At 59.4% G+C, this 12,753-nt stretch overlaps 1 protein-coding gene across 9 annotated transcripts in view; it reads right to left on the bottom strand.

The window, feature by feature from the left end:
- MXRA7 (matrix remodeling associated 7) overlaps positions 1 to 12,447 on the bottom strand; it is a 28,371-nt gene extending 15,924 nt beyond the window's left edge. For 4 of the 9 annotated variants that reach the window (XR_007207517.1, XM_048323501.1, XM_048323506.1 and 1 more), the window contains exons 1-3: positions 11,908 to 12,447; positions 4,876 to 4,971; positions 2,766 to 2,826 (exon numbers count right to left, since the gene is read on the bottom strand). Coding sequence is in view for 8 of the 9 variants with exons in the window: in XM_048323501.1 (XP_048179458.1) it covers positions 2,766 to 2,826; positions 4,876 to 4,971; positions 11,908 to 12,363 (613 nt within the window). In the remaining variant the exon portion in view is untranslated. The remainder of the gene's footprint in view (positions 1 to 2,765; positions 2,827 to 4,875; positions 4,972 to 11,907) is intronic. The other 5 variants (XM_048323508.1, XM_048323503.1, XM_048323505.1 and 2 more) reach the window with 2 other exon arrangements.
- Between the last annotated feature and the right edge of the window lie 306 nt (positions 12,448 to 12,753).

Consider the following 12,753-nt stretch of genomic DNA (forward strand, 5'->3'; position numbering starts at 1 on the left):
CATCTGCATGGCCCTGAAAAATTGCACATGATCCACAAACCAGTATCCAGGATACCTACCAGCTCCAGCAGGACCCCTAAAGGAGTCAAACCCCTGGCAGGAGAGAAAGCCCCAAGTTGTACGTAACACATGGATGGATCCTCTGTCCCCATTAACACATGAAGCTCCTTCCCATCCTCTCCACTGCTATTGTGGCCATATTCATGATTGTCTCTCCTCCTTCACCTGCCCAAATGAAAAACCCCTCACAGCTCCTCCCCTCCCTTCCTCACACCCAGGGTTCAGCAGCAGCTTCCCTCTCTTTTCCAATCAATACTGACTGCCCTTAAGGATTTTTCTCCTTGTGTTCAGTACCTTGATTTCGGGATTTCTCCAACCCCAAGCTCGTGCCCACACTCAGCTGCTGCCAGACCTTGGGGACCCCCTCATAAAAGGCAAGTCAGAGCCTCATCTGAACCAGATCCAGAACCAGAGATCTCAGAAACAAGCAGTGCAAGGCTTCCCGGGGAGACACTGGAGTGACCATGCCTGGGAGTGGGATGGGAATTTCACAGAGACCTCCTCCCTGCTAATGCCCACATTTCCTCACTTCTTTACATCTCCAAGTTCCTGATCCTGGGGAGCTTCCCTGGGAAGTCCTGCTGAGTTACTGCTCAGTTACTGATCCAGAGTATTTCTCTAAGCCTTAAATGCCATCGGGGCTCCCAGGGGATGCAAACCCTTTATCCAGCTTTGTCACAAATGTGTGAACGCAAGCAGCCCAAAGCTGTGGTCTGCAGCCCCAAACATTCAGCTTGGCCATATTCCACTTCCCTCAGTGGGAAACCCTCTCCACGGGCAAACAAACAAACCTGGCCAGCTGGAAACAAGCAGTAATGCTGCAGCTTATCAGCACTTTGGGTGACCATAAAAGTGCATGGAAAGAAAATTCAGCTGGCTGCTGCTTTGGGAGATATTAGGAGAAAGAAAAAAAAAAAAAAGAGGGTGTAACATCCTGTTCCTGACGCTGGTGCAGAGCAGGAGCTGTTAATTACCTTTGTAAAGCTCGACTGATTTCAAGGACAATTAAGATTGTTTCCTTCACGTGGTTTTCAGCAAAATCAAGTGAGATTAGGGATTTAGACTGGCCCAAAAAGAGTAGCTTAGTTGCCACCTCACCAAAATAATAAGGGAGGAAGGAGGCAAGGAAGGTCCCCATCTCCCTGCCCACACGGTGTGATTAAAAAAAGGAGACAGTGTGTGGCTTTGGAAACCTCTGGCTGTTTTTTGAGCTCAGGAACTTTTTTGCAGATTGAAAACGAACTTCAGGAAACACACAGAAAAGGGGAGGCTGGGTTTTCATGTAGACAGGGAAAACACTACAGGAATAGGAGGTGACCTACTTACTGAGAGCCTCCATGAGTTCATATTAAAGAAAACATTTGTCTTTCATCTCTGCGCCTTCGCCTTGCCAGTGCTGTGACCCTGAGCTGGCAGGGTGAGAGCAGCCCCAAGAGTGCACCTCTCCCCTGAACATGCTTGCTCTGGCGTGATCCACGTGTTATCCCTGCCAGCTCCCTGCCCAAAGTGTTGGGAAGGCTGCTCCCTGGTTTTGGTCAGAGGGCAGCATCCCAGGCTGGTGACAGATGCCTGCAGGATCCCCACATGCCCCAGGGGAATCTCTGCTGGTGGGTTAAGTGGGGCCAGCACACACAGGAGACAGGGAAGGAAGGAGCAGGGCTGATGCCAGCAGAGCCAGGGCACTGCTGGCATTCCCAGCTGCATCCTGCTGTCTCCTCACCAGGCTGGGCCATCTCTTTGCTCAGCCCCACCATAAAACACTTCAGAAAGGGTGTGAATAATTCAGGAGAGCAGTCAGGGGCTGCCTGCAGGACGTGCTTAGGGAGGACACAGTGCTAGCCAGGACTCACAGCCAGGGGCCATCATCTTCTCCTGATCCCAAGTCACAGCCACTTCAGAACGATGCCCTGCGCTGCCAGGGCAGCCCTGGAACAGAGCTGAACCCACAGAGGCAGACACCGGCAGAGCAGCATTACTGAGCACCCATTTGGCAGGATACACCCATCAATCCTCAAACCAGACCTCTCACAGACCCCACGGTGACATCCCCAACCCCCAGTGCTGTGAGGAAGCCTAGCGGGGTGGAATGAGGGTCTTTTGGGAGCCCCGTCTCCAAAGGTGCTTCCCCCACCTTGCAGGAATGGCACCAGGATTAAAATTTGATTCTCTGTGGCATTAGGCATAATCCATCCTCCCGAGCTGGGGGATTGCACACAGCACCTTCAAACAGCCAGGCAGAAAGTGGGGCAGGGAAGGGAGAGCACCCCAAGGCCTCCTGCTGCCCCAGCTGTCCCCAGCCACCCCAAGCCAGGACTCCTGGGGACATCCCAGCGTCTCAGGGCTGCTCAGGGGAGCAGAGTCCCCTTCAGACACACATTCCTGCTCGGCACCATCTGTTTCATTGTCTTAGGAGTGCAGCAGTTGTCACCCCAATTAGTCAATTAATCATTTTCCAATCAACTAATTGGCTAATCAGTTAAACGTGGCTCTGACTAAAGCCCCTGGAGATTGTCTTGGATGCAGGCAAGGAGCTTTTGGAGCAGCTGCATCACAAAGCTACCCCATGGCAAACAGCCCAAGGGCACCTGGGGAAGGGGTAGGAATTTCCTCAACACCTCCTGGAGGAAGGAGACCATTCCCAAGCACTCAGGGCTTCAGACCTGTCCATAATCTCCCTGCAGAGTTCTGGCTTGCTTGACACTCACCATCCTCATCCTCCGGCTCTCTCACCACCAGCTTCTCGCTTTCTGAGTCCACCTCTTCCTCCTGGAGGAGTTAAAAACAGAGCAGCCATGAGGAGAAGGTGCTATGCTGAATAACCCATGCTGGGTTGGGCCAGGGCTGGGATGCAGAGCCTGGAGCTCCTGTGCAGGGCTGGGCACCCCTTCCCTGCTTCCTCCATGGAACAGGACAAAAGGATGCTCGCTACTGGGTGAGGTTTATTCATCTTCTTTCCTCTCACTGGTCAGTCACAGGGATCTGGCCCACCCAAAGCTGTGAAATGCAAATGCCTCCCCATAACTGAAGAGATTAAAGTTTTTAAGAAGAGCCTTGTGCCTGAGCACCCTCCTCCCCACTGCACCCCCACCACCCCTCCTGCCCAGGGACAGGCAGGGGACTGAGCCAAGAGCCATGGGGACATCTGTGTGCCCCCAGGCCAGGCTTGGACAGACTGTCCTGGCATTAGGAAAAGGTGGATCCCCAGCCAAAGCCCCCCTGCAGCTGAAGCACGGGGACGTTCACCAGTCGGGCCCAGTGGTCGAAGGCAGCGCTGGGGAGTTGTGCTGGGACCCCTCCAGGAGCCATCCACAGCCTGGAGCACAGGTGGGAGCAGCAACAGCATGTTTTTGGGGGTTTTTTTTAATGCAAAGCAATTTTGGAAGTTTTGGGGTTCCCTTCTACAAGGTACAATGCACTTAATGAAGCCCAGATTCCTTGTCCTGTTCAGAAACTCCAAGCAGGGAGAAAGGGAAGCACTCCAGCTCTGGCAGAGCCCCTCCATAAGTGATTTCCTCCAGCACAGCCCTGTGCTCCAGCTGCAAACCCCTGTGAGCCAAGCCCAGGGGTCACCAGCACCTTGGGCTGTCCTCCTGCATCCCTGGCCCTGTGCATCCCACGGGCTGGCAAAAGGGCAAAGCACATGGCAAGAGAGGGGAGGAGCAGCATGGAGGGAGGCTGCCAAGCTCCACATCATCAAGGGACACATGGGAAAAGCTGGGGTGAAGGAGACCCAAGGGAAATGATGCTGACCCAAGAGGGACCATGCACAGAGTCAAGTGCTGGCTTTGCAGTGCAGAGCTTTGGAGGAGCTGCTGGAGCACAGCCCCGGCCCAGAACTGGGTTAGTTTGTCATCAGGGTGGAATGTGCATTATTCACAGCCACTTGGCTTCCTCTGGCCACTCTGTTCCCCAGAAGGAGATGCCACTGGGACCCCCCACCCGCTGCAGCCATGGCTATTTTGGGCCACAATTCCAAACATGGGCACTTCCCGCTGGACACCCGGACTTTCCCTGAGGATGGCTGGGGAGGCACCCAAAGGAGTGGCCTCAGGGAGGGGATACTCAGCTCTGGTGACTCGGCTACAAGCCCAGGGCAGTAGTTCCCCATTCTATCCATCTTTCCCTGAGAGCTGGGACATCCCCTGGGAGACCCAACCCTCCGGGAGCAGACACAAGGAGGGGGATTTTAGCCTCTTCCTTGCCTGGGCATTAGGAACTGAGCATTTAACATTGACAGCAAGCAGGAAATTTGGGTGGCAAACCTCCAAGGAAGGAAAATGTATCTGCTCCAACACAGAGGAAGAGGCACTTGACAGGAGCAGAGAGGGAACAGCCAGGGATGCCAGGCTGGCAGGCGACAGCAGCGTGCCGGGGCCGTCTGGGCCCCCCTGCTCGTGGCAGCCAGGAGCTGCCTACAGCACAACACTTTTCTGCTTGGATGGCTTGGAGGCAGATGCCAGCACCTCCCTTCCCCCCCGTGCTGTGGCCCCAGACTCCACATCCCTGTCCCTCTGCCTTCCTGGGGCTGCTCCCTCCCGCAGCCATTGTGGTCCAGCTGCCTACAAGGGACCCCCCTCACTGACCCCCATCCCCGGGGCATTGCTCCCTCCACCTCCAAGAAGTACACCTGCACCTGGAACACCATTTCTTTCTGTTTTAAATGGGGGGAGTCATTAAGAGGCCACCCAACCCCACCAGGGGAGAAGAGCAGGCAAGCTTTGCCCCCTCCCCATGGCCACTGCCACCCTGGGACAATGTCCCACCCACACTGTGTGCTGTGCCACCCTCCCCAGGCTGGCTCTCCCTCCCACGCACCTCTGCATGGCTGGAAAGTGCTGCGTGGCCACACGTGTCCTCTGCTTGTCCTGTGTGCCCGAGGCTGGATCCAGGCGAGGCACCCAATGGTGGTATCTGGAAAAGGGCAAAAGCTTTGAGCACAGACACCCCCAGCTCTCTGGATGTGGCCAATAGCCCACCTTGCCCCATGCCCGAGCCTGTGCTGCCTCTGATCCATGTCCCAAGCCATGGCATGGCTGCTGGAGTGAGGAACACCAGAGAGCTCCAGTGCCCAGCCCTGGAGCCAGGGTTTGGGGCTCATGAGCTGCTCTCTGCAGCAGCCCCAGCCCGTGGGATGGCACCGGAGCAAGGAGCCATCAGTGAGGGGGGACTGGCTCTGCTGGGCTGCCCGTGTGTCCTGGCAGGGCTGGAGGCAGCGTCCCGGGATGCTGATGCAGCAGATCAGGACTAGCAGGAAGGGAGAGGACATGCTCGGTTTGTTAATGCTCTGCCAGCTGCCTTCTCCATCCCAGGGAAACACCCCCTGCAAACCCCTCCACCAATCCTGGGGCGGGGGCTTCTCAGCCCTCTCGGTCCCACAGCAGCTGTAGGTGGCCTCGGCCCCCGTGCACAGCCAGCTTTTCCTGTCCAAAACCTGCTCAGATGAAGGTTTCCCTGCTGTGCCTGGAGGGCTGTGGAGGAGGATCCGCGTGGGCTGGGAGCAGGGACACCGTGTCCCTTGCAGTGAAATACCAGCGCCGGGCTGGGAACAGCCTCTGGGCTGGCTGGAAACGGCAGCAGGGACAAAGCCCAACCTCGAGCCTGGCTGTGCCCCTGCGAGCCAGAGAGGGGAGAGCCCTCTCTGCCTGGAGCAGCCCCGAATTTCAGAGCTCTCAGCCCTGCCGTGGGCGGTGGGTGCTGCTGTCCCGGCTCCATCGCAGCCGAGGGATGCTCCGAGAGGAGGGCAGCGCCCTGCAGCCAAAACAGGGAGGGGGGAGGCGTTGGGACAACACTGGGAGACACCAAAGAGGACATCGTGGCACCCCAGGCACTGCTCTTCCGCAGGAAGCACAGCCCAGGGGGAATGCAGGGAGACGGTTTTGAGCAGCTGGGAGTGAGGGAAGGAACAGCTGGAGAAGGAAGGACCTGAGTGCTCTGTCCAACAGCCCACAAACCAGCATCCCTCCGGTGCGCAGCGGCCACGAAAACCTCCCCGCAGGAAAGAAAGAAGGCGAGAATCAGCACTGCAGGGAGCCGTGCGCGTCATTATCCGGGAGCATCTGGAGGAGACTTGACACGGGCCGCCCCGAGCAGCTGCTGCGGCGAACAAAGATCTCATTGCCGAGCCGAGGGGACGCGTTGGGCGGCAGCTGCCTGGCCCCGGGGCCACGCAGGGCTGGGAAGGCTCCCTGCCCGCTCCTGCCCGCGGGCGGCACGGAGCCAGCCCAGCCCGCAGCACGTCCCGTGCCCCGGTACACCTGAATCGGACCCGGGCACAGCTCGCCCGAGGCTCCGGAAAGCCCAGGGTTAAAATCCAGCAAGTCATCCACCTTAAATAACAAGGCGGCGATCCATCTGCCTCGGCGTTTGGCAGCTCCTGGCTGCGGAGCCGAAGCATTTGTTGGATCATCACAAACGTGCTGCTGCCCTTTAGCTCCATGGCCACGAGCGAGATGCCCGTGCGAGGCTGACTCTGTCAGCGGGCTTTGGACCAAAGCAGAGCCAGGACAAGGCTTCGGGGACATTTTGGACACAGTCAGCACTCACCGTGGACAACCCTGAGTCTCCCAGGGGAGGATGGCTCAGATAGAGGAGCTTGGCATTGTGACCCCAAATCACCCCCTCATGGCTCTGCCACCACTGAACCCTCTCTCAGCCTACGGGAGATGGGAGCCAGGCTTCCCACCACAGCATCATCTGGTTTTCAGCTCATTTCTGGCCATTTCCTCCCCACTTCCTCTCATCCCCCATCCAAACCCCACTGAGCAATGGGTTTCTTTCTCAGAAAGGACAAGAGGAGACTTTGGGGGTGGTGTGTCCCTCACCCTTTCTTCAGCTGAAGGGACAGCCCTGGCACCTATGGGCAGGTTGGGGCCAAATAAGTGCCCTGTTTCAGCTTCAGGAAAAGGGAAGATCCCAGGCTGCAAAGCAAGAGGAGAAAATTATCTTGGATTAAACTCCTGGGCCCTGTGTGTTGCCATTTATGGCTGCACTTTCTGCTCCAAGCCTGATGCAAGACATTGCAAGAGGGAAAGAAAGCAGACAGGAGAGAGCCAGCCAGAAAGAGAAAAGCCAGGAGAAAAGGGGAATGAAGAAACCTTTACAAAAGACTAAAAAATAATAATGTGGGGCAGAGTTTAGCAGAGCAAAGCAGCTGCTCTGTCGGCAGCTCCCCTTCACCCACCACTGGGGCTCTCCGTCCTCCCGCTGGCCAGAGAAGCAGCTGCTACAGAACAAGAGCAGTTTTGCAGCCCTGGTGATGCTCCTGCCAGCTCTGGGGTGCCTGGAGAGGATGTGCCTCAAGGGGAGATGGCGTTTTGCAGGTCTGAGCCCCGCAAAGAGTGGGAGCGACTGCTCCTGCCACTTCCCCTGTCACCACTACGGGCAAGGACAAGCCACAGAGCGGGCAGAGCATTTCTGAAGCTCCGGGACCATCCAGCTCTTAATGAGGATCAGGCAGTGCCAGGGCTGATGAAGAAAACACTGGTGTGTCCCTCAGCAGGGTGCAGAGCCCAGCTCAGCAGCACCCATCCCTGCAGGCACCACCACATCCCAGCATGCCTCCCCAAGGATCACATCCAGCCGGCTCATTCCCTTTTTGCTACAGCCTCTGGGAAGCAAACACCACACACCAGCACATCCCTGGCTGCCCAGATGAGCTGGATGGCATCCTTGGGAGCAGTGGCAGGCAAAGCTGGCCCTCACCTGGCAGCCCTTCACATAGGTGGGCACTTCAGGAGGCAAAGAGTCCTCGTGGCCTCTGCTCCAGCAGCACCCCAGCTCTGGCACAGCTCCCAGGGCTTTACCCAGCCCAGCAGGACCTGGGCAGCAGCCCAACCTCCTGGACCATGTGGGGGACTCAACACAGACCCCAATGCCACGGTGCCCCACACCACGTCCCAGCACCAGCCCCATGGCTGGCATTCACGGGGGCACGACACGTGCACAGGCTCCCCGGGGTGTGACACACGTCCTGTCTCACTTCCCAGTTTCCAGCCACTGCAAGAGATGATGCATTTGTCCTTGGCACAGGCTGCTCTGGGTGAGAGCTGGGCACATCTGAGCAGTCAGGGATCTGGGTGGGGAGCCCTGCATTCCCTGGCAGTGCTGCTGCCAAGGCTGTGACAAGGGGTAGCACATCACCACATCCCTCCCCAGTGCCCTGTGGGACGGTGGAGCTCCTGTCCCAGCCCGCTGGCAGTGCAAACACAGCCTGAACAGCTGCCAATTACAGCCAGACTTAATTAGACACCCTCTCCCCTCCAGCACAGGGAGGGCAGGCAGAAGGTATTAGAGGGGGAAATGATGACTTTTTAAATGTAAAGAGGGCTCCTGGTGGGAGCGGGGTGGTTTGTGCTGCCTGGTGTGTGCAGAGGCACCGGGAGCCCCAGCGAGGCGCAGATTGGGGTGGGGGGCACAGGGGAAACGCACCAGGAGCTTGGCAGAAGGGACAGATGAAGCCTTTGTGCCCCTGCTATGCAGGTGACAGCCCCACAAGCTGCCCTGCTCAGGCAGGGTTTGTGTGTCCCCTCTCCCCACTGTCACCCACTTGCCACTGCTCTGTTTGAAGCCCTCAGCTGCAATTAACCCTTGGCCAACCAGCCAGGCTGCCGTGCCCAGGCACTGCCCACTCACCCTTCCCATCTCCAGAGCATTTTGGCCAGGATGGCATCCCGGCAGTGCTCTGGTCCAACACTGAAAACCCCGCCTGGTCCCTGCCACTTCCAGGACAGAATGGCTCGTTAGAGAGCTGAAGTTTGTGAGGGTTTCTCACAAGAACCACGCTGCACTCCGCAGCTCCAGCGCCGCTGCCGTTCCCACCCAGCAGCTTTTCATTAGGGGATTGCTTTGACAGCACTGCCTCATCCGTTAACGAGCTGGGGATGGGGATGAGAACAGACAACGACAGATTAATTAAGTTTTTTTCAGTGATGGGAGCCAGCAGAGACAAGGGGAACTACTACCAGCAGTTAAGGGAAACAAGGACTCTTGAGCTCCTTTTCCTGCTCTGCCGCTGGTTCATTTCGTAGCCCTGAGCACGATGCTGCAATGAACTGGTCACTGCAGAGAAGGGCAGGGAGCCTTCAGTTGTAGCGATTTTACCATCCCTGCAGGAGATGGAAGCAGGAGGGAGGCTGGGACACACAGCTACCCCAGCAGACCCCAGTTTGCACAGGCAGGGAGCAGGGAAGGAGGAGGCAGCGGGATGCACGGCTCCAGCCCGTCATTAACACACCGAGGCTGCTCTCCCTGGGCGGGTTCATCCATCGGCATTTTGGTCGAGTCGTTAATGGCTGCGGGGAAGCCGATCCAGCCTGGCACAGTGCGTGCTAAGCAAACAGGGGGGAAAGAAAATAAATAAGGAAAGCAAATAAATAAGGAAAGCAAGCTCTCCGGGTGCCGAGCACAGCCCTCTGCTTGCTGATGTACTGAGAAGCCCTGAGCCTGCAGGAGCCAGCAGCGGGACAGGGGCTGGGAGCTTCGTCTGCTGAGTCACATCAGGGCACCGCAGCCCTCGGCCGAGCCAAGACAGGCTGGAAAGGGAATGATTCCATCAGCAGCCGCCTGCAAAGCACTCCCTGCTCTGCCCAGGGCCAGCCCCATCCCTGCCTGTAATATCTCCTGGGCTTGGGTCTGAGTGGTGCTGGAGGAGGAGAAGGATGAAGCAACTTTGAGAATGTTCGTAGGGAGCAAAACCAAGGAATCCAGGGAGACTCTGCAGAGTTGTGGATGGTCTCTCCCACTCTGCCCACAGGACCACCCCTTGGATCAGCAGGCTGGGCACTGCCACACGTGTGTGGTGCCTGCTGGAAGCGCACGTAGTCCCTCGGCCGTGCCACCCAGCCCCGGGGCCGGCCAGCCTGGCCAGGCAGCGCTGGCAACCACGGGGTCATGCGCGGGCCACAGCTCCCGAACACTTACTCAGCAGCGAGAAGCATCGCTCCCCCTCCCACTGCTCCCCACCACCACCCAGATCACACGTGCCTGGTCCCTGTCCTTCCCAAAGGGATGCTGCTCAGGCCCAGGGTGACTTGTTTTGCCTTGCTCCCACAGTGAGGGAACGATTTCCCAGGAGGAAAAGCTGGCCAGGACCTTGCTCAGCTCCAGTGCCCCCTTTGCTGCAAGAGGGGCTGAGAGCAGTGAGGGGACCCAGTCCCACAGAGCCCAGCTGGGCCTCTGGAGGACACAGAACTCCCCGTTTCTTGAGTAAGAACTCATTCCAGGCACACAAAACCCTGTTACTGCACCTGTGCCGAGAGGGGATAAAGGACCTGAGCCCTTCTCTGAGGGCAACAAGCACTGCAGCAGTGGCTGTTCAAAGAAATCAGGGCTGAAGAGCAGCCAGAGGGGAGGAAAACATTCCCAAGACTTGAGCTAGCCGCAGAGGAACCTGTGGGCTCCGGCAGCTCTGGATCCGGCCGTCTGTCCCGATAGGTGCTGCACCTCCCCAGAGAGCAGCTCCAGCCCAGTGGCCAAGTTCGGTGCTGAGCTGGCCCAGCCAGGACCCAGCTGGTTAATGGTGGCCCAGGAGTTCTCCAGAGATCCTGATACTCAAAGGCACCAATAAATCACACGACAGAGAAACAGATGTGGTTTCCAGGACGCCGGGACAAGGGATGGGACTGCTCAAGAGCTGTAGCCATGGCCAAGGGGCACCAGGAAGGGGAGAGGGAGAGCTCCGAGGCTCAGAAACCACGAGAGGAGGTGCTGAGGAGCACAGGGAGGCAGAGCCACATCCCAGCCCCGAGATCAGGTCAGGGCTCACCCCGGGCTGTTACAGAGCACCACAGCGCAGAGCAGGGTGTGCAAGCCCCCGGGACCTGCCCAAGGCCATCCAGTGAGTCAGTGGAGATGCTTTCCAAGGCGAGGGTTGTCTACGCACTGCCCGGCAGCCTGGATACAGTTGCTGAGGATTACAAATGCTGCTAATAATAGCCAGGAGGCGACTGGGCCCCAGCCCTGCGAGCCCCGGCCCAAACACGCTGCCGGCACACGGTGACGCTCCCGCATTCCCGAGCCACCCCAGCACTCCCTTCCTGCCTTTGGACAAGGGGCCACATGGGAGAAAACCACCAAGGCAGGGAGTTCAGGCACCTCAGGTTGTCACCGAGTCCCATCCAGGCTGGGCAAGAGCAGAACAAGATCTTCCCACGGACATTGGGTCACCCTTTTATCTTTAAACAAGATCCGGTGGAGGAGGAGGATTTACCGGGCGTTTATAGGAATCGCTGCCGCCCCCAGCCCCCCCAGTTCAGCCAGGGGTCAGAGCTTGGGGCCAGAATCCTGCTGGGGCTGGGAAGGAGTGGGGCGGTCCCTTCCCTGGGGCAGGCAGGGACAGCGCAAGGAACCTGCGCTGGCACGGGGACAGCTTGCTGTAACCCACAGCAAAGGGATGCGGACGGGAAGAACAAACACATCCACATACCCCAGCACCTGGATAAGCCCTTGGGGAAAGGAAAAGACTCACAGGGGTTAGATGTGCACACAGGAGAGGCTCGCACTGACATACGCTTCTCTTCCCTTAAATCTTCACTTTCTTGATTATTTTTAGGAGCATTCCTTGGGGAACGGGACTGGGAAGCAGCCAGAACCGCCCACCCCCCCCCCCCCCCCTCCCCAAACCGCTGCCTCCCTCGGGGACAACGGGCTTGTCCCCACCGAAGACAAAACATGGGTTTTGCTGGACCGCTCTTATTTTAGGGAAAAACCCCGGGCGCTGCTCCCTCCCCGCCACCCGCGGGGACAGAGGGCTGGAGAAGGGACACCACGGGGGGGGTGGAGGGTTGGAGGGACCCCGGCTGCGGGAACCCCGGCGGTCCCGGGTGAGGCTCCTCGAGGAGCCGGCCTCACCTTGCTCTCCGCATCCTCTCGGTGCCCGGGCTGCTGGGGCTCCGCAGGATGCTGCCGGGGCTCCTCAGGATGCTGCTGGGGCTCCGCGGGCGGCTGCCGGGGCTCCGCGGGCGGCTGCCGGGGGATGCTCTCGGCCGCCGCGGGGCTGGGCTCGGCCGCGGGGCCCGGCTCCGCCGGCGCCTCCCGCTGCTCGGCGACCGCCTCCTTCCCCTCGTCGCCCGCCCCGACCTCCTCCACCGGCACCCGGCTGCCCTCGTCCTCCGGCCCTTCGGTCGCTGCCGCTGCTTCGCCCCCGGGGCCGCCCTCCCGAGCCGGCTCCGCCGCGGGCTCCTGGGGCCGCTCCGCCGCCCGCTCGCCGCCGCCTCCCCGCAGCCTCAGGAAGACGGAGGCGAGGACGAGGGCCAGGACGGTGAAGAGCAGCGGGACGGCCAGGTACAAGTCCACGGCCAGGTCCATCCTGCCCTGCCGCCGGAGCCCGCCCGACCCGACTGCGCGGCCGCGGGGGGTGCGCGGGCAGCGCTCGGCCGGCGGCGGGGCTGGGCCGGCTCTCGGCCGGCTTTACCCGGCGTCATCCGCCGGCCCTGCCCACCGCCCCGGCCCCCCCGGCCCCGGCACCCATCTCCCGCTCCCAGCCGGCAGCCAGAGCCAGGCCCCGCTCCCTGCCCGCCGGGGATGCGCGCCCGCATCCACCCGCACCCAGGGGTGGGATTTGGGAAGGGGCGACCGGGAGAGGAACGCTTGGGCTGCGAGCAACCCGGCTCTGCCTGATGCGAGAGCCCAGCTTGGGAAAAGGGGATCGTTCATCAGACACGGCCTTATACCCACAAAATCATTCCCAAGCTGCTC

The sequence above is a fragment of the Corvus hawaiiensis genome, chromosome 19, assembly GCF_020740725.1.
Source record: "Corvus hawaiiensis isolate bCorHaw1 chromosome 19, bCorHaw1.pri.cur, whole genome shotgun sequence".
Classification (NCBI taxonomy): Eukaryota; Metazoa; Chordata; class Aves; order Passeriformes; family Corvidae; genus Corvus; species Corvus hawaiiensis.